This window comes from Aristolochia californica, unplaced genomic scaffold (assembly GCF_029961685.1).
Source record: "Aristolochia californica isolate CCGP_79_NKW_82.1479 unplaced genomic scaffold, dmAriCali1.0.hap1 SCAF_6, whole genome shotgun sequence".
NCBI lineage: Eukaryota > Viridiplantae > Streptophyta > Magnoliopsida > Piperales > Aristolochiaceae > Aristolochia > Aristolochia californica.
This window is the reverse complement of record NW_027182257.1, coordinates 29,229,204-29,248,584: the sequence shown is the minus strand read 5'-3', so window position 1 is coordinate 29,248,584 and position 19,381 is coordinate 29,229,204. Positions and strand designations below refer to the sequence as shown.

Here is a 19,381-nt window from a genome sequence, read left to right as displayed (position 1 = left end):
CTTCTTCTCCTTCGACCATTTTCATATGCGTGTTCTCTTTGCTTTTGCTTTCGGCCAGAGACTTCGGCATCGACATACTATCAGAAGAAACGCTGGGGGATATATGAGACGCACTCCTACACCGTCTCCTTGGCGTCCTTGGATATCTTCGCGTTCACTAGCAGCGCCTTCTTCATGATCCGACTCACGTTAGCGATCGGAAGGAACCTGTCCACCCTCGACGAGAACTCGCTGTTAACGTTGCAATTATTCTATCCTCCAGATTCGTTGTCTGAGTCTGCCATTTGGAAACATTACGGCAAAAGAGTCTCTATTGGATTTTCCAAGCCGTCTCTGTTGTCGTTGTGATCTCGTGCTATTAGGGAGTGTACTGCGGGGAAGATGATATTTTTCGGAAAGTCCTCTCAGTTCGAAATTGCTGTTGGAAAGTTTCCTCCCAAGCCCAGCTTTGTTGCCACCGAGCTTCCCGAGTGCCAGCTATGCGTTGTTGTTTTTGGAAGTTGCCGTTGTCGATGTTCGGCTTAAGTCCCGGTGATGTCTCTTATTTTGGAAAGGTTCTGTTTCGATTTTGTCATCGAGATTTCTCTGCGGGATCCTCCGTCCGAACACTACTGCTATTCAGAAAGGAAAGTTTCCTTGTTTCAAGCTGTTCGCGGGAGGAAGAAGATGATTAAATATTTCCTAAGTTAAGAAATATTATTTCAACGCCCAAGTTCAGAAAGGTTAATTGAGCGCAATCTTGACTCGCCCGAGTCAACTCAGCGAGCCCAAGTCCAGCCAGGGCGAGTTAACCCAACCAACCACTCTTTTGTTCTAGACCGAGTCAAGTCGGACCAACCCGGACCGGGTCAACTCGGGTCTGAGTCAACCTGACACTGGCCCCTTAATTTATGCCTCGATATGTGTGCCCAAGATTTGAATTGAATATGGCTGGATTATTATTTTTGAAGAATTGACAGATGATTCCTTGGTCAACATATTATTTGGTCTAGATATGTGCATTGGATTATTTTATGGGTGATATTACAAGGATTATTTTGGGTCGTGTTAAATGGGCCCAAGCCAATCCCATTTAAGCTGATGTTATTATCTCTTTTAATGAGACATTATTATTTAAGAAGAGGTAGTCTCATACCATTATTTATTGTCAACCCCGTCAAAAATATCAAATTTATTTGTGGTTGGTTATGGTTGGAAGTACATGACAGAGGAACTTCATCACCGTAAAAAAATATCAATTTTTTGTGGTTGAAAGTCCATGACAGAAGAACTTATTGTAATATTTATGTTACCACCCCCCATTAATATCATATATTACTCTACCACTTGAGAGTCGTTGTCCTATAGAGGGACATGGTAGTGGAGGTGGACACTTCAAAGCAATGTAGTAACAGCTAGGAGTGATTTTCTCTCACTGATATTATACCAATTGGGCCTCATGAACGAGAGCACCAGCATGAGGGGGAGTGTTGGAAGATGAAGACATATTATACAAAAAAATATTTATACATCATTTGCAGCAAGCTGGGAGTTCTTGTTGTTCTCTCACCCCTAGCTTGAGGGGGAGTGTTGGAAGACAGGGTCCAAGCCCACACGACCAAAGAAGGCTCATATATCCAAGTGTATTAGAAGAAGGGCCCAAGCCCATAAGACCAAGGAAGAACCATAGATCCAAGAGAAATAGAAGACGGGCTCAAGGCCCACAGATCAAGGACAAGGCCCATAGGCGCATATAGATTCATGGCAGGATGGTAAATAAAGGGTCATCTCATAGAGATGGCAATGATGTAATTATGTTAAAGTTCCAGGGTTAAAACCCTAAATCCTAAACACTAAGGTCAGGGTTATTATTGTAATATTGTAGGCTCATAAATCTATAAATAGAGCTTCGGGGGGAGGGTAAGGAAGAATCAATTCCATAACCCTTCTTCCTCCAGTTTTCTCCCAATGGGTTTCTTTCCCTTTTTCTCCATGAGCTAAATTCACAGAGTCTTGAAAATCAACATCCACCATGATCACGTGAGGTGTCATTATGAGTCTTACATAATAAGAAGTATTACATAGCCACAATTATTATGGAAGGAGGTCTCACAGAAGAGTTTTAGTTTAAAGGTGTTTCAGTCATGTTAGCCTTCTATTTGTATTGGGTTATTTAATTATGCTAGGACTTGTCTTTAAGTGTTAGAGTTCAAGTGTAATTGGGACAAATGTAGTTTAATTGTAATTGGACTCGACTACCTTCCTCTATTATAAATAGAGGTTCATGTATTCTGATTATATTAATTCAATGAAGTATTTCTCTTTTCCATAAATTCAATAGATCCGAACAGGTAACTCGGAATTGAATTGGATTGGAGAATGAATTTGCAAAATTCAGTTGGAGAAAGGTACCATATCAAGGATCAAAGGTCTCACTTGCTCCTCCACTCAAACATAATGCCTGTAAGCCTTACCAAGATCGTGCAAAGACAAAAATTGGAGGAGATAGATCGGAGAGAAAAATTGAAACCCTAGGAAAGGCAGAGAATAAAAAACTCTTGGGCCAGAGAGAAGACGTATCCGGGTGATTCGAGCATTGGGTAACCGATTTAGCAGGGAGCTCTAGTGTTCGAATGTTTCCCATTGGGTTTGTATGTCGCCAAATTGGCAGAAGAAGATTTAAAGTTGCAAGAGATGCGACTCCCCATGTGGACGATCTCTCTCCTTTTGCTGCCCTCCGGGCTCCAGTAGTTGCCAAAGTCCAAAAGGCGAAAGGAAAGAGGATTTATCTAGCAACCCAGTCGGCTCACGTGCTCACGAATTGAACCGCTACTCCCTGGAGTTCAACTCGGTTACTTAAACGAGCATGAACCACAACTCAAACTCGATTTGAAATACTCTCGAATCGAGTCGAACCAAGCCGAGTTCGAGCTATTTGCGAACCGGCTCAATTCGATGCCACCGCTAGTTGTCATAGGGAAACTCCAAAATGCAAAAAACACTTGAAATGGATTAGAAATCCAAGATTGGATTTTGAACCACTATACGTTCTATGTATAATTTATTTTATTGTTTCCACATGTACTTTGATTATATGTGTTTGTATCTTGATTGTAAAATCACATGTGCACATTGCCTAAATTAAATTAAGAGATACACACTAAAAGATAACAAACCTGTTCAAACCACAACTCAAACTCGATTTGAAATACTCTCGAATCGAGCCGAACCAAGCCGAGTTCGAGCTATTTGCGAACCGGCTCAATTCGATGCCACCGCTAGTTGTCATAGGGAAACTCCAAAATGCAAAAAAACACTTGAAATGGATTAGAAATCCAAGATTGGATTTTGAACCACTATACGTTCTATGTATAATTTATTTTATTGTTTCCACATGTACTTTGATTATATGTGTTTGTATCTTGATTGTAAAATCACATGTGCACATTGCCTAAATTAAATTAAGAGATACACACTAAAAGATAACAAACCTGTTCAAACCCCTACCCTCCCCTCTTGTTTTTTTTCCACACAGGAGCTAATAGAGTCAACTACATCCCCTCAATAGAAGTTGGCAAGAATGAAAAAGGATTTGAGGGCATTCAATATAGTCAACCAAATGGTTTAGAAAATTCAAATTCTCATCTTTGCTATCTCAAATCTGAGGGTTGTAGCCTCTAAAAATTGTATGTACTAGAGTGTTCAATAGCAAAAATAAAATTTACTGCATAAATTAAGAATTTTTAGATATATGTAGTTTTGCTAAATGACAAAAATGTTAGACCTATCTATTTATTTTTGTAGATTTTTCATACTTTCTTTATGTTAATATACATATATGGATCATATATATTTTTATTTTTTGATAATATAACTTTATCTAAACTTTCTATGTGTAATTCATTTTTTCCCAATATTCTATGTTATTACACAACTTACAAGGTCAAATGCACTTTTGCCATTATGTTAAAACAAAGAGTTTTCTACCATGGATTCTAAGGCTACAAATGACCTTCTAATGTTAAAATCCAGATAAGGTCCTTTTGTAGAGATATCTAGATATTAGAATATCCAAAAAAATTATCCAAAGATAGAAATGTGATTCATCAAATAGTATCCATATCCGAAATTATAAATTAATAAGTAAATTAAATTAAGAAGTTGTTATAAGAAATCCTAAAAAAATAAAAATTGGAAAAAATGAAAAGCTAACGTGTAAAACTGACTAAATTTTGGGGAAAAAACTTAAAAAGTGACAAAAGCATTACAAAAGGAAAATTAGGGCTTAATATAAGGTGACTTAGGTTGGGTTGCCCCATTTGAATAAAGACTCACAAGTCTGGTAAGACTCAAACGACTAACTTTAAATAAGTCGGACCCTAACCCTGACCCTTACCAAATCCTCAGCCCCGCCCGCCAAGTCGCCTGGGCAAGTTAATAAAAAACCGGTTAAAACTTGTGGAGCTAGGTGCTACATGACATGTCTCGGCTCTCACGGCGTTTGTGGAAAATCATACGCGGTTTGGCTGTTCCCGCGGGGCGCCCGATCCGTTTTTCCGGATGAAACGGGGTGGACTCTCATTTGATAGCTGAGCTGGCACCCTCCACCAATTGTCTTCAACAACCAAGTTCTACTCTTGCCGTCGTGGACTTCAACGCTTTCCTTCCGCCTTCCTTCCTTTCTGGTGATATCTTCCCTTCCCGGACTACCGTCAACATTTCTCTCCAATTTTCTTTCCGACGGACTAAAGTAGGCTTCCGGAAGTTTTAGTGTGATTTCTCGGTAGCTGGCAGAGGAGAGCTGTACGCCATGGCGTCGTCGCAGGAATCTTTGGAAAAGATGAAGCTCCGACAGAACTACCGGAATTTGTGGCACACCGATCTCATCAGCACTATGAAGGCTGATTTTCCTTGTAATTTTTTTCATTGACTTCTTCCTATGCCTTCTATCCGTTCGTGTCTTGAATTTGTCCCTTTTTCTCTTTGATTTGTTTACAGAGGACTTGAGTTTGTGATTTAAGTGACATTTGGTTTGCTTCTTTGCAGACTGCTGTTTCGCCTTTTGGTGGTAAGCACTCGGATCTGATGTATTAATTCACTGATGACGACTTTTTTTAATTATTTGCTCATTTTAATGTATTAGTGATGAATGCTTGTTTTCCTTGCACAGATATTTTGAGCCAATTATTGTAATCTTATTTGCCTGCGAAAAGAGAATATACTTGACAGAAAATTATTCGTCTTTCCATGTGTGTCGCTCAGATCCATGGATCCAGAAAATGCAGTATAGAAAGAACTTTGTCCACTTCTTTGACTTATATAAATAATCAGCATTTGAAGTGCTGCTAGTCGTATTGTGGTTTTTGGAACCATGTACTTTAATGCCGGTGACTGCACAGTGGAAGTTGCGAAAGAGTTAATTTTCTCTAGGAAATTGGAAATATGAAAAGTGTCAGGGGAATTCAGTTTACCCAAAATGGTCTGTTTCATGCCTGAATGAGAGAAAGTGAAGCACCCTACAAAATAGTTTGAAATGGCTTTCTTCAGCAAAATTAAGTAAGATATGGTGCCGGGTATTTTTATAAAATATACAAAGTAAGCTCTGGTGCAGTGTTTTTTCTTTTTTCTTTTTATTTTTTGAAATGATTTTTTATTTTTTCTTTTAAAAAAATCCAGATTGATAAATTTATCAAAGAAAGAGCTACAAAAGCAGATTGCATGCTGCAAAACCCACTGTAAACATACCAATTTTTGCAGTGGGTTTTGCATCACGGAATCTACTTTGTGGTTCTTCTTTGACAATTTCTATCGATGTAGAGTTTTTTTTTTTTTTTTGAAATAGTTCAAAATTTTATTAAACAACAAAAGGCGATATAAGGAAGACGGGGCCGAGGTCTACAAGCATAGAATTTACAAGTCACTACATATGATCAAACTAGACTAAGATGACCAAATCAGGCATAGTGATGCACCAAAGAGTTGGCTTCATGGGGAATATGGGCCCAGGTGATGTTCAGTGTTGCTGATTATTCCCTAACTTGAACAAAATTTTGGTCAAATCTCCAGTTGTGAGAGGAGGATAATTGGCCAGGCAATGACTGTCTTAGAGTCACCCTCAACAATCACTAGATGGGAGAAACACGTAGAGCAGATCTAGGCCATAGAGGGATGGCTCCAAGTGGCACTGTGCTTTGGCTTGAAGTTGATGAGAGAGGAGACCATGTGATACCAGTTTTTCCTATTGTAGGCAACAAGGAGCTCTTGAAAGTCGGACCATTGGAGGATGTCATGCATAGATTTCTCAATCACTCTTTTTAGCAAATAGACTTCAGAGGAGAAGGTGCAAGCGGAAGCTGTTTGAGCCAATAGGTGCTAGGCTCTCACATTAGTGGACATGTGCTAGCGAAGTTTTCCCATTTTGAGGAGAGGGAAGAGAAGTTGTCGAAGATGAATTCAGATATGCTTCCCAAAAAAACAAAAGGACATGCCGAAGCACCTCAAGTAGGAATTTCATACCTTGCAAAGGTTATCAATACGCTTGACTTCAGAATTGTAGAACTTACAGTTAGGGTTAGGGATGATAATACCTCTGCATTTAAGTTGATCACAAGTGGGGATTCTTCTTTTCAAGAGGCACCAAATGAAAAACCTTACCTTTTGGGGAGCCGGGAACTTCTAGGCCAGTAAGGGAGTTTCGGTGGTCATTGTCAGCTGCTCTCGAGGAGGTGATAGTAGGAGGCCACCGTTAAGAGGTCCAATGTTGTACCGGGCCAGGCAGGCTGGTCCATGCCAGTGCCAAATATGTGGATGTTTTCATGCCTGTTGAAAAGGTTGTCCATCTAGGAGAGCCCCCTATCTAAGAGAGGGTGACAAAGATTGAAGTTCCAAGATCCACCATAAGCAGCAGTGTACATCTGGTAGATCCGGGTTTGCTTTTGTTGGACTATCCTGTAGATTGATGGGAATTCATTGACTAGGAGGCTGTTTCTAGTCCAGAAATCTTTCCATTAATGAATTGTTGCTCGCGAATGGTGTCCGAATTTAGAATGCTGTTTAATGAATTTTGTGAAGGAGCAAATAGATTTCCACAGGGCTGAGGAGGAGTTAGTTCTATTGGTGAAGGGATTGGTGCTGTTAGCAGGGATATTGTATTTTGCATGGACAATTTGTCTCTAGGCAGCATTATGATTGTTTCTAAATTGCTAAGTCCATTTCATAAAAAAAAGCCTTATTAATTTGATTTATCTTATGAATGCAATGCAACCACACTTTTTAGCCACACAAACCTCACTCCAATTTACAAGATTGTATCTGAAGCTGCTCGAATCGCCACGCTAGAGGAACTTGTGTTATAAGGAAGGCTTCAATGTTTTGAGACATCGAGACTGGGTAGGAGAGGATAGAATGAAGGTACATGGGGATGTCACAGATAAGTGTGATAAGTTTGAGTCTACCGACTTGGGTGGGGAATCCGCCCTTCCAAGTAGAAAGGCGCCATTCAACTTATTTGATGGCCTGGGTCCTAGTGACTCGCGATAGTTTGACTTCTGGAAAGGGGAGTACCAAGATAGGTTAGGTGAAAGGTACTTACCAAGCAACCGAGGAGTTTAGCTAGTGAATTGGGCAAGATAGTCAGGAATATTGATCCCAACAAGCATGGATTTGCTCTAGTGAACATATTGGCCTGAGAGTAGCTCATGGATGGCAAGAATTACTTTGACATTCAGAATCTTATCTTTGTTGCCATCATAAAAGCAGATGATGTCATTTGCATTTTGGAAAATGGGAATGTTTAGAGGACAATCTTTTGTATCGTTGGAGATCCAACCTTTTTCATGAATAGTAATGAAGAGATGGTTCAGGGCTTTGCTGATGAGGTTCAGGGAGATTTGGTCTCCTTGATGGAGTCCCATTTTAGTCCCGAAGTAGCGATGGGCAATGCCATTAATTAGAATGGAGTATCATGGAGAAGCAACGCAGCTGGTGTTCTAGTGGTTCCAAGTAGTACTAAAGCTCATCTTGTTGATAATCTTGTGTAAAAATGCCCAATTGACCTGACCAAAAACTTTTCTGAGATAAAGTTTGAGGACGATCTTGGGTGATGAGGCATAGGAGAAGTGGTGAATGAGCTTGTATGTAAGTAATGCAGAATCAAGAATTTTTCGTCCTTTGATGAAGGCCATTTGCTACATTGAGTAGCTCGTTGATGACAATGCACAGACGGTTGGCCATAACTTTGGTGATTAACTTGAAAGTACTGGAGATTTACGCTGATTGGTAGGTAGTCAGTAGGCTTGGAGGCACCCCCTCAAGTTTCGGGACAAGGCAGGTGAAGGAGGCTTCAGTGGAACTATTGATGAGGCCAAACTTGCAAAAGTCATATAACATGGCCAGCACATCACTCGTGATCATCTCCCAGTTAGACCTGTAAAATTCAGTGCAAAAGCCATTTGGGCTGGGCACCTTGTCATTCAATAAGGATTTTCGAGCAACCTCAATCTCTTTGATAGAGAAGGGGGTCTCAAGGGAGTTTGCTAGATGGGGAAGGAGAGAGCAGAAAGCTAGGTTGACAACAGTGGGTTTGAAAGGAGGTCTTCTTTGTATATATTGAAAATGTGGTTGATGAGAGCACTAGTGATTTGAGGGGGTTGTGAGATGTGCTGGCCATTAATGTTTAGTGATTTGATGAAGTTTCCTTTCTTCCTTAGAGAAGCGACAGCATGGAAAAAGGATGTGTGTTAGAAAATCTGTATATGTTAAAGATTTCCATGTCATCTTACTTTACATGTTTTGTTATGTCTATATTTTGAATTTTATGTATTCTGGATATGTTGAATGGGAGATACAAGGAGTTAAGTGGTTAAGTGTAAGTAGGGCTATTTTTGTAATTTGGCTAATCAACTTATTAAATAGAGATTTCAGATTTCTCTTTTCTCCTATCTCTCTTCTCATTCTCTCTCTATTTTCTCTTCAATCTTTACATCTTTTCATGGTACCAGAGCAGTAGATTGCATCTAGGAGGCCTTATTCATCATAAATTTGCTCTCTTGAAGGGTGAGAACTCCTAGAAGATGGATTCCTCAAGTCTTGTGCCTGATTGGTTGGTAAAAAAATTGGTCTTTCTTGTTCTTTCTCTGCCATAACCTTAGGTTCAATGGTTCTACTATCTATTTAGGTGTTTTAAGGTATACTATTTCCTCATGAGGGTTTATTAGGGTCACATTGCATATTTCTTGGAATGTGCACCACCTTACACTGTCCCCTTGCCTGTGCCTTCCTGCAATATGCTGATGTCAGCCGTAATTGGGTTGTATTTGGATTAATTGCTTGTAGATTGCAGTAGTTGAAGTTTTTGAGATACTTTGAAGTGAACACATCAGGTTATGACCTTTACCCTAATTTTTTGAAGTGGCGCCCACATACTTGGTCCACGCATATTGATTTTGGAAGTGAAATTAGGGTTATTTAGAGCATTATTCTACTGATATGGACGATTCAGGTGAGGTTTATACTCCATTAAGGGAAGTTAGTAGTTTTGATGGAAAAGATATAGTTGTCATTACTTCTACGAAGTTGTATGGTCTAAATTATCTGAATTGGGCCAAGTCAGTTAGAATGTACTTGAAGCCCAAGAGGAGTCTAAATATATACGGGATAGTCCTCCAGTTCCTATGAATGATGATTGGGAAGCTGAAGACAGTCAGTTTATGACTTGGATTGTCAATAGTGTAAATTCCAAATTCAGGAATCAAGTCATGAATTTGAGACTACAAAGGCCATGTGCTTGTCGTTAGAATCATTTTATGCACAAGATAGTAACTTGTCTTGAGTGTATGAGTTGTATACAGACTTCTTTGGTCTTAAGAGGGGTAATAGATCTATTACCAAGTACCACAACGAGTTTCTGGAAGTTTGGCAAGAAGTTAATGTTTATCATCCATTCACTATGAACTCACTAAGTCATCCCTAGGGCGACGATGCGAGAGGAGCGACAATGTGGCGATGCGAGAGGAGCGACAATGTGACGATATGAGGGAGCAAAGACGCAACGGCGAGCGACGACGCGACAATGCAAGCGCAAGGGACGAGTGTGCGTACGAGCAAGGAGAACTGAGTTCCAGAGAAAAAAATCGAGATTTCGCAAACGATGGAAAAAGGGCGAGGGTCTCCCCGGGTGTTGATCGCGGAAAGGGGATATATGACGTGCATGCCCATGCTATCTGGTGGAAAAAACATGAAAAACAAAAACGAAACGAGCATGGGGACTAGAGGCTCTCCGATGGCAGCTCCCATTCTACTTTGCGACAGGAAGAGGAAGAAAAAGAAATTTCTTCTTTCTACGGTGGCAAAAGGCTTTCCCCGACAATCCTTGCCATCGGCGATGACGATGCTAAAGTTCACGGAAATGAAAGAGGTAGCAGAGACAACTTCTCAGACAGATGGACTGTAATACAACGAAATCAGAAAGGTACGAGAAAATCTTCGTCGATGGTCACCCTCTCTTTCGGTGACTCGGAAATCTCACTGAGGCGACTCCGAGAAAGGACTGGAGTTTCGATTCTAATCACAATAAGAAATAAATTGAAACACGCTTTCATCTTGATTCCAGAGGCGGCTAAAATCGACTTCCTTCAATGTTTCAACTCTATCACCACCAAAGGGCCCTCCTCTCCTCGTCAAAGTGAGTTTCGATCCAACTCCATAACCTATTCCCTTTCGGTTTTTAAATACCATGGAGCCAGAGAATGTAAAATCACCCAAAGAGGATGATTGATCATGGCACAGATCTACATATCTGAGAAATCAGGTCCCTCTTTCAATTGGACAATCTTCCGAATTCCCTTTCCTCCCTATTCCAGAACACCCACGTAAACACCCCCCCCCCCCCCCCCCCCCCCCCGCGCAAAAAAAAAAAAAAACAACTTTTTTCGTCACCACCCCCCAAAATCACAAACTGAAATTTCCCCCCTCCCCTCCCTCCCTCCCAAAAACTGGAACAGTCCCCCTGTCAACCACAACACCACCACCACCACCGTCACCTCCCTCCAACCTTCCTCTCCCCACTCTCAAAACCCTCCAAAACAGCATTACAAACCTTCCATTTGACTCTCTCTTGGAGGGCCAAAAATTTCTAAAAGCGGCGGTGATTATGGATGAACTATCCCTGTACTGGAACGGTGAAGACTTATGTCACTATGTTGGCGAAAAACTCAAAACTAAACTACCGTCCAGCCACCTCCTATTTGGGCCATTCGAAGTGGCTAATCTCCTTTCAATCTTTGATGGACATGGAGGCTGCCCTTCACCTCTCGCCAACTCATCAGCTCAACTTCTTGGCGATAAGAGTCTGGCCCTCAACCCCTCCCGGAAGCCACTACGGCCAATGGATTTCCTTTCTCGAAATCCCGGTGGAGTTCTGGTTAGAAATGACCCTAAATCAGCTGGCCAGAAAAGTAGGAGAGCTGATCAAATGGGTGAAGGAAACAACCAGCCGTGCTAGATTAGACATCGCAAAGGTGTTCGTGGCCCCTTCATCTCCATGAATGGAAGATTTCTTCATCAAACTCACGGTCAGAGAGTTTTTTTTTCTGGATTAAGGTGGTGATCGGAGAATTATCCACGATAGACTCGCTAGAGCTCCCCTCCCCGACTGAGTTATTCCTCGGCCGAGTCGAACAAACCAAACCACAAAATCAGATTCACCTGAGTCAGCCAGAAATATATTGAATTTGAATTCAAATTCAAATTTCAAAAACTTGATCATTCCAGCTTTTTCTGACACGTTGGAAACCCAAATTGCTCTTCCCAATGCCACGACCTTCTCAAGCAGCCACATCAGCCCCCCCTTTCCCTTTTCCCACACGCCACCTCTAGTCCTGACCTCGAAACACCCACCCCCCCTTTCGAAATACACACCTCCTCCCTCAGATCTCGACTGGTGCGCTGGCTTCAGCGATGATAGCCAATCCTATCAATAGCCCCACTCAGCCTCGCCAAAACCACCCTCAACCCTCGATCTCCCCCTCGGCCAGTGTTATCCCCAAACAAATCTCGAAAACCAACTTCCTCCTCGCATACCACACCCTCGGTCTTCGTGCGTGCCTGCTGAACTCTACCTAGATTACCCCACCATCAGCATCCTGCTTCACCCTCAGACCTCGAGCACCTCAAGCCCAGAAAATGATCTCAGAAGCCCCGCCCCTTATCCCCATATGCCCGCCACCCTCTAGAAAAACCCTTGTCTCTTATCACCATTAGATAACCACAATTCACTCAAACAAGTCCCTGCCTTCCAAAATCCCCTTTTCAGCTACCATGAGGACAACAACTCCGATGGTTTCAGCCCTTGCCCAAAGACGATCTATCTCGAACCATGGCGAAATCAACCCCCCCCCAGAAAGGCCCTCGGCTCCACAAATTCTTCAAAACACCACCGTAGCAAAACAACGCCTAACCTCAACCCCAAGACTCAGAAATCAGCTGAAATGCCTCCCCCAATCTCTTTTCAAGATCCATAAAATACGTTGGAACCCGAGCCCAATTCTAGAACCACGCTCAGCTTGGATCTTCTATCACCTCCAATTCTTGCTACCTACCAAAGAAGGAAAAAGATTGGCCCCGCACGTTACCAATCAGGGGCTGCTTCAGTCAGCAGAACATCCCCCTCGACCATTTTAACCTTCCCCTTCCACCTCCAACCAAGAAGATGGCAGCAAAGCTACAATCTGAACAAAATCAGTACGACAAGGAAACATAGCAAAACATGATGAATCTGGCTTGTATCTTGAGAGAGGTTTTCCATGGCCAGAATCTAGGAAGGAAAGATGATGCAAGAGTCCAACAAATTAGTTCCACATGATTCTGATCTCTTGGAATGTTCTGGGAGTAGGGTCTTCGCGGAAGCAAGAAATAATCTGCCGCCTCCTATCACAATTCAAACCTTCTATTGTAGTGCTCCAAGAAACTAAATGCCAAAGTCAGGACGACAATCTCGCCTGAGATCTCTGGAGTTGCCCCTCCTTGCAATGGTCAGTTGTAAATTCGATTGGCCACTCTGGAGGAATAATGGTGTTATGGGATGCCTCTCTCTTCAATGCGATTAGCACCCATCACGGGACCTACTCGGTAGGGTTTCATTTTCGTGATCGCTGCTTTGGCTTTCAGTGGTGCCTCGCTGGAGTTTACGGGCCTAACCGCTATCTCGAGAGAACGAATTTTTGGGATGAGCTCTTTGACCTCCAACTCTAGTGGACCTTGCCATGGATTTTTAGGGGGAATTTCAATGCAATTCTTTACTGCGACAAAAAGCAACCTCCAGCTATCCACATCTCATCCTCCATGAGAGGCTTTGCTGACTTCATTCGTAGTGGGGAGTTGGAAGAGATTACCTTCTCTGGAAAGACCTTCACTTGGTCCTATGGATAGCAACATCCAATTCTCTCTAAGTTGGAACATTTTCTTGCCGATTCAAATTGGCTTCATCTTTATGATGATGTATCCGGAAGACTCCTCAATCGGGTAGGATCCGATCATTGGCCCATCCTATTATCCACCTCGAGTATGAGCAGAAGATGCAACCCCCCCCCCCCCCCCCCCCCCCCCCAACCACTTTCAGATTCAAAAATATCATGCTCACTGATGCTGATTTTGATGTGCTATTGAAGAATTTGTGGACTGGCTCCCAGGCTTGGGGTAGAACAGAATGGTCTCTTCCAATAAAGCTCAAACTCCTTAAAAAGAATCTTAAGGATTGGTCTTTTGTTAGGCTCTCTAGCCATGGATCGAGTCACCCGGCGATCTCCTCTAGCTTCCAGATTGAATGATGAGGAAGGGAAGGATTTGGGGTTCTTGGAACGCCCAATGGTGAAGGACGTGAGCCTTGAAAGGAGCTCTCACGTTAGGCCTCTTTTGAGAGAGAACCTGATCTCATTTAGACTAATACTCAATGCTTGTCTTCATTACTTCACTTGACGCCCTAAATAGGTCAAGGAAAACATCAAAGGTTCTATAATTACAATTAGACCCTTATGGAACTTCAAATTACAATTAAACCCCTAAGATATTGAAATACAAGTTTACTCCATCTATTCTCTTCTCCGGTTAGCCACTCTTGATGCTATGGAGTCCATAACATCACCCCCCTCCTGAAGAAAGAGCTTGTCCTCAAGCTCGAAAGTGGGAAATAGAGTCTGGAAGGACTCGAGGGTCTCCCAAGAGGCTTCTATCAATTCCTTGTCAGTCCACCGAACCAACACTTCCCAAGCGTTGTTAACTCGCCTGGCTTGAAGGATCTGAGCAGGCGTGGGCATGGACCTGCCATCTTTGAGAGGAGGCAAAGGGGTATGCAGCAGTGGTGAGTCTCCCTTGAAGGGCTTGAGAAGGGAGACGTGGAAGACGTCATGGAGCTTGGCGTCTGGTGGTAGTTTCAAACGATACGCCACAGTGCCAATACATTGCGTGATCTGGAATGGCCCATAAAATTTTGGAGAGAGCTTATGGCGTTTGATGGCTGCTAGAGAAAGTTGGCGATATGGCTGAAGTTTGAGCCAAACAAATTCTCCAGGTGCAAAGGTAAGGGGACGGTGTCCTTTGTCATAAGTATGCTTCATAGTTGCTTGTGCACGTTGTAACTGAAGGCGGACTTGAGCAAGCATTGCATCTCTGTCGGCCAAGGCCTGGTCCAATGCTTCTACCCGAGAAGACCCCATTTCATAAGAAAGTAGTCGCGGAGGTTCGCGTCCATAAACAACTTGAAAAGGGGTAGTACCCAAGGCGGTGTGGTATGAGGTATTATAACAATACTCCGCCCATGCTAACCAACGAACCCACAGTCGGGGCGTGTCCCCCACAAAGCACCGCAAATACATACCCAAGGTGCGGTTAACCACCTCTGTCTGGCCGTCTGTTTGAGGGTGGTATGCTGAAGAAAAAGCTAACTTAGAACCATGGAGCTTAAAGAGTTCCCCCCAGAATTTACTGGTGAAGATAGCATCACGGTCGCTGGTGATGGTCTCCGGAAGGCCATGGAGACGGACAATATTATCCATGAAGAGCTGAGCGACCTGTGTGGCTGTATACGGATGGCTGAGGGCCATAAAGTGGGCATATTTGGAGAACCGGTCTACCACAACAAAAATAACAGATTTCCCTGCAGAAGGAGGAAGACCATCGATAAAATCCATTGATAGATCTGCCCATACCTGTGAAGGAAGTGGAAGTGGCTGGAGCAAGCCGGCTGGTTGTAAGGATTCTGACTTATTCCTCTGACAGATCTGGCACGCTGCAACATACTCCACAATGACCCGCTTCATACCGCTCCAATAAAATTCCCGACTGAGGCGGAAGTATGTTTTCTGCTGGCCCTCATGTGTACTATCATGAAAGGAGGCAATAATGGCAGGAATGAGTACCGACGAAGGATGAAGATATATGCGTCCTTTATACAGAATGAGACCGTCCTGTAGTGTCCAGTTCTTGTCCTTGGAATGGTTTGCGATTTGAGCTTGTAACTCAAGGAGATCTGGATGATGGCTAGTATCCTGACGGATTGTGTCCAGCAAGGGCGACTTGGGGTGGCTCAATGCGTGCAAGTGTGACTCCTCTAGTTCCCGGCGTGACAAAGCGTCTGCTGCCCTGTTGAGATAACCCGGTTTGTATTCCACCTGAAAATCGAATCCCATTAATTTGCTGAGCCAATGTTGTTGTGGGGAGGTAGTAAGGCGCTGCTCCAATAAATATTTGAGGCTACAGTGGTCTGTCCGGATCACAAAAGGTCTGCCCCACAGATACGGCCTCCAATGCTGCACCGCTTTGGCCAAACCGATAAGTTCCCTTTCATACGTGGCTAACTTGTGATGGTGAGGAGCGAGATGGCGGCTGAAATAGGCAATAGGGTGACCCTGTTGCTGCAAGACGGCACCAATCCCTCCCCCGGATGCATCGCATTCTATAATGAAATGTTCGGCAAAGTTGGGCAATTGGAGAACTGGTGCTGACGCTAATGCCTGTTTTAAGTTGTTAAATGAGGAGTCTGCCAACTGAGACCACTGAAAGGCATGTTTCTTCAGTAAATTATGCAATGGTGCTGCCAGGTGACCGTAGTCTTTGATAAATTTTCTATAATACCCTGCGAGACCAAGGAACCCTTTCAAAGCAGTAACGGTGTGAGGTGTGGGCCAATCCATCACCGATTGTATCTTGCTGAAGTCTGGTTTCACCCCGGATGCTGATATCACATGCCCCAAATAAGCTACTTCGGATGTGGCAAAGTCACATTTGGCACGATTGAGAAATAAATGGTGTGCTCGGAGAATGGTGAAAACCTGTCTCAATTGATGCAAGTGTGCTGCCCAAGTTTTGCTATAGACCAGTATATCGTCAAAAAAAACTAAGACATGCTTCCGTAAGAAAGGGCGAAATACCTGGTTCATAAGCGCTTGAAAGGTGGACGGGGCATTGGATAGCCCAAATGGCATCACCAAGAACTCGTAGTGACCATGGTGGGTGCGGAAGGCAGTTTTTTCGATATCCTCTGAATAAACCCGAATCTGATGGTAGCCTGATTTTAAGTCCAACTTTGTAAATAATTGAGAGCCGTGTAACTCATCCAATAATTCATCGACCACTGGAATTGGAAATTTATCTTTGATGGTGCGAGCATTGAGGTCACGGTAATCCACACAAAAGCGCCAAGATTTATCTGATTTCTTTACCAGTAATACCGGGGATGAAAAAGGAGAACGACTAGGCTGAATAATACCTTGTTGTAGCATTTGTTGACATTGACGTTCTATCTCATCTTTTTGCACATGGGGATAGCGGTAGGGACGCACTACCACTGGTTCTGTGCCCATCTTCAAACGAATTCTGTGATCACACACTCTGATAGGAGGAAGGTCGGCAGGTGCCTGAAATAAATCAGCATATTCGGCCAACAATGAAGCTAAGTTATCCCCTTTTGAAGTATCCACCGAAAGTGTGTGGAGGCTGCATGGCCTCTGGGCGCTATTGCCATGGAGGGTGATCGGATGGGTGTCCTGGTTAAAACTCATGGTCAGGGATTGGAAATCCCATAAGATCGGACCCAAGCGCTGTAGCCATTTAATGCCCAAGACAAGGTCAAACCCAGCCAACGGTATGACCAAAAAATCTGCTACAAAGGAGTGACCTTCAATAGTAAAGGGCACTGCTGAACCGAACCCCACGGTGGTGACCTTGTCACCATTAGCCACTGAGACTGATATGCCTGATTTCTGCTGTAGTGATAAACCCAACTGTTGTGCTGCCTGGCTGCTTATAAAATTATGTGTGCTGCCTGAGTCCACGAGTGCTAGCAGAATATGATGTTTCAAGGTGGCATGGACCTGCATGGTATTTGTGCTATGCAGGCCGGTCATGGCATGGAGGGAGATTTCTGGTGTTTCCTCCTCGGTTTGGTCCATATCCTCCTGAAAGTCATCCTCTGAGGGGTCTTCTATTTCTACCCAAAATAGTCTTTTGCATAGATGGCCCTTGACGAATTTCTCATCACAATTGAAACATAGGCCTTGAGCCCTCCTCTGATCAATTTCGGCTTTTGTCAGACGTTTGATAAAACCAGGTGGGGGTGTAAAGGCTGGTGGTGGTGGTGATGGTTGGGTGGGAGGAGGCCTGGGGTGAGTGGGATAAGGGCCATGGGGCTGTGGGCGAGGTTGCCAAGGAGGACGTTTGTTTAAGGACTCACGGAAGAGGCGCTGTTTGGTGTCCAATGCTCTTGCCAAATTCATTGCGTGGGCTAGGGAGGTGGGGGCTGCCAATTCCACTTCTAGGCGAAGGGGTTCTACCAGGCCAGCCGTGAACAAATTGACATAAAGTTCAGGTCGGACCAAATGACTTGCACGAGCAAGTTTTTCTTGGAACAATTTCTGATATTGTTCTATAGTTCCACTCTGTTTTAGATTGACCAAATCCCCAACTGGGTTGCTGCGAAGCGGAGGACCAAACCGTAGCATACAATTTTCTTTGAAAAATTCCCAATCATAGACCATGAATTCGTTTTTGAATTGATGAAACCACATAAGCGCTTCATCGAGCATGTGGAAGGCAGCCAATTGAACCTTGCCTTCGGGCAGAGTTCCTTGATTGGAAAAGAAATGATCACACCTGTGCAACCACATTAAAGGGTCGGAGGACCCATCATACGTTGGAAAATCAAGCTTTGTGTACCTTGGCACGGTAGGAGGGGCTGGATTGAGGCCCCCACGAGGTTGAGGTGTTTGGCGCAGGGGAGGAGGTGGAGGTGTTGGAAGAGGGTTGAGGGGATCTGCTGGACGTGAGGAGGATGCCATCTGGACTGAGAGCTGGGTGAAGCCTTCCTCCATGCGTGACAGCAACATCTGGAATTTTCCCTCCAAGCCATTGATTTGAGATTGTAGACCAGCATGGTTTTCTTCCACAAAATTTCGAATTTCTGCAGGTGAAGAGGAATCACCAAGGGTGGTCCTGTCTGATACCACGTTGTTAGGCTCTCTAGCCATGGATCGAGTCACCCGGCGATCTCCTCTAGCTTCCAGATTGAATGATGAGGAAGGGAAGGATTTGGGGTTCTTGGAACGCCCAATGGTGAAGGACGTGAGCCTTGAAAGGAGCTCTCACGTTAGGCCTCTTTTGAGAGAGAACCTGATCTCATTTAGACTAATACTCAATGCTTGTCTTCATTACTTCACTTGACGCCCTAAATAGGTCAAGGAAAACATCAAAGGTTCTATAATTACAATTAGACCCTTATGGAACTTCAAATTACAATTAAACCCCTAAGATATTGAAATACAAGTTTACTCCATCTATTCTCTTCTCCGGTTAGCCACTCTTGATGCTATGGAGTCCATAACATCTTTCCGGCATTGTCAATCAGCTAGAGCTAAGAAATCCTCTCCTCAATCGCATTGCCGATCTGGACTCATCAGAAGAGCAAAGGTATCTAACCCAATCTGAAATTTCCACTCGCCTTTCGCTTCAAAAGGATTTGCAGCTTATCCTAGTCTAGGAAAGAATTAGTTGGAAGCAAAGAGCTTGTTTTAAATGGCTGATTGATGGAGATACCAATACAAAAATTTTCCTCTCCATCGTCTCGACAAGGAAGAGATCCAACCGAATTACCTCTTTATGCATCAATAACGAGGTAACATCAGATAGGATCCAAATTACTAATGAGCTGCTCAGTTTTTTCACAGATTTATACACAGATGATTATCTTAATCGGCCCAAAATCCAGCAGCTTCACTTTGGCCGCCTCCCACACTCTGTTCATCTCTTCTTGAAGTTCCCTTCTCCCCGAAAGAAATTGAAAGGGCAGTCCTAGGCATGGCCTTGTGACCGGGCACTGGGTCCAGATGGATTCAATAGTGAATTCTACCATCGTGCT

General features: G+C 43.4%; 1 protein-coding gene across 1 annotated transcript in view; it reads left to right on the top strand.

The window, feature by feature from the left end:
- The first annotated feature begins 4,575 nt into the window (after window positions 1–4,575).
- LOC137934003 (uncharacterized) overlaps window positions 4,576–19,381 on the top strand; it is a 30,212-nt gene continuing 15,406 nt past the window's right edge. The window contains exons 1-2 of the mRNA XM_068778174.1: window positions 4,576–4,892; window positions 5,026–5,047. Of these exons, the coding sequence (XP_068634275.1) occupies window positions 4,790–4,892; window positions 5,026–5,047 (125 nt within the window). The 5' untranslated portion in view covers window positions 4,576–4,789. The remainder of the gene's footprint in view (window positions 4,893–5,025; window positions 5,048–19,381) is intronic.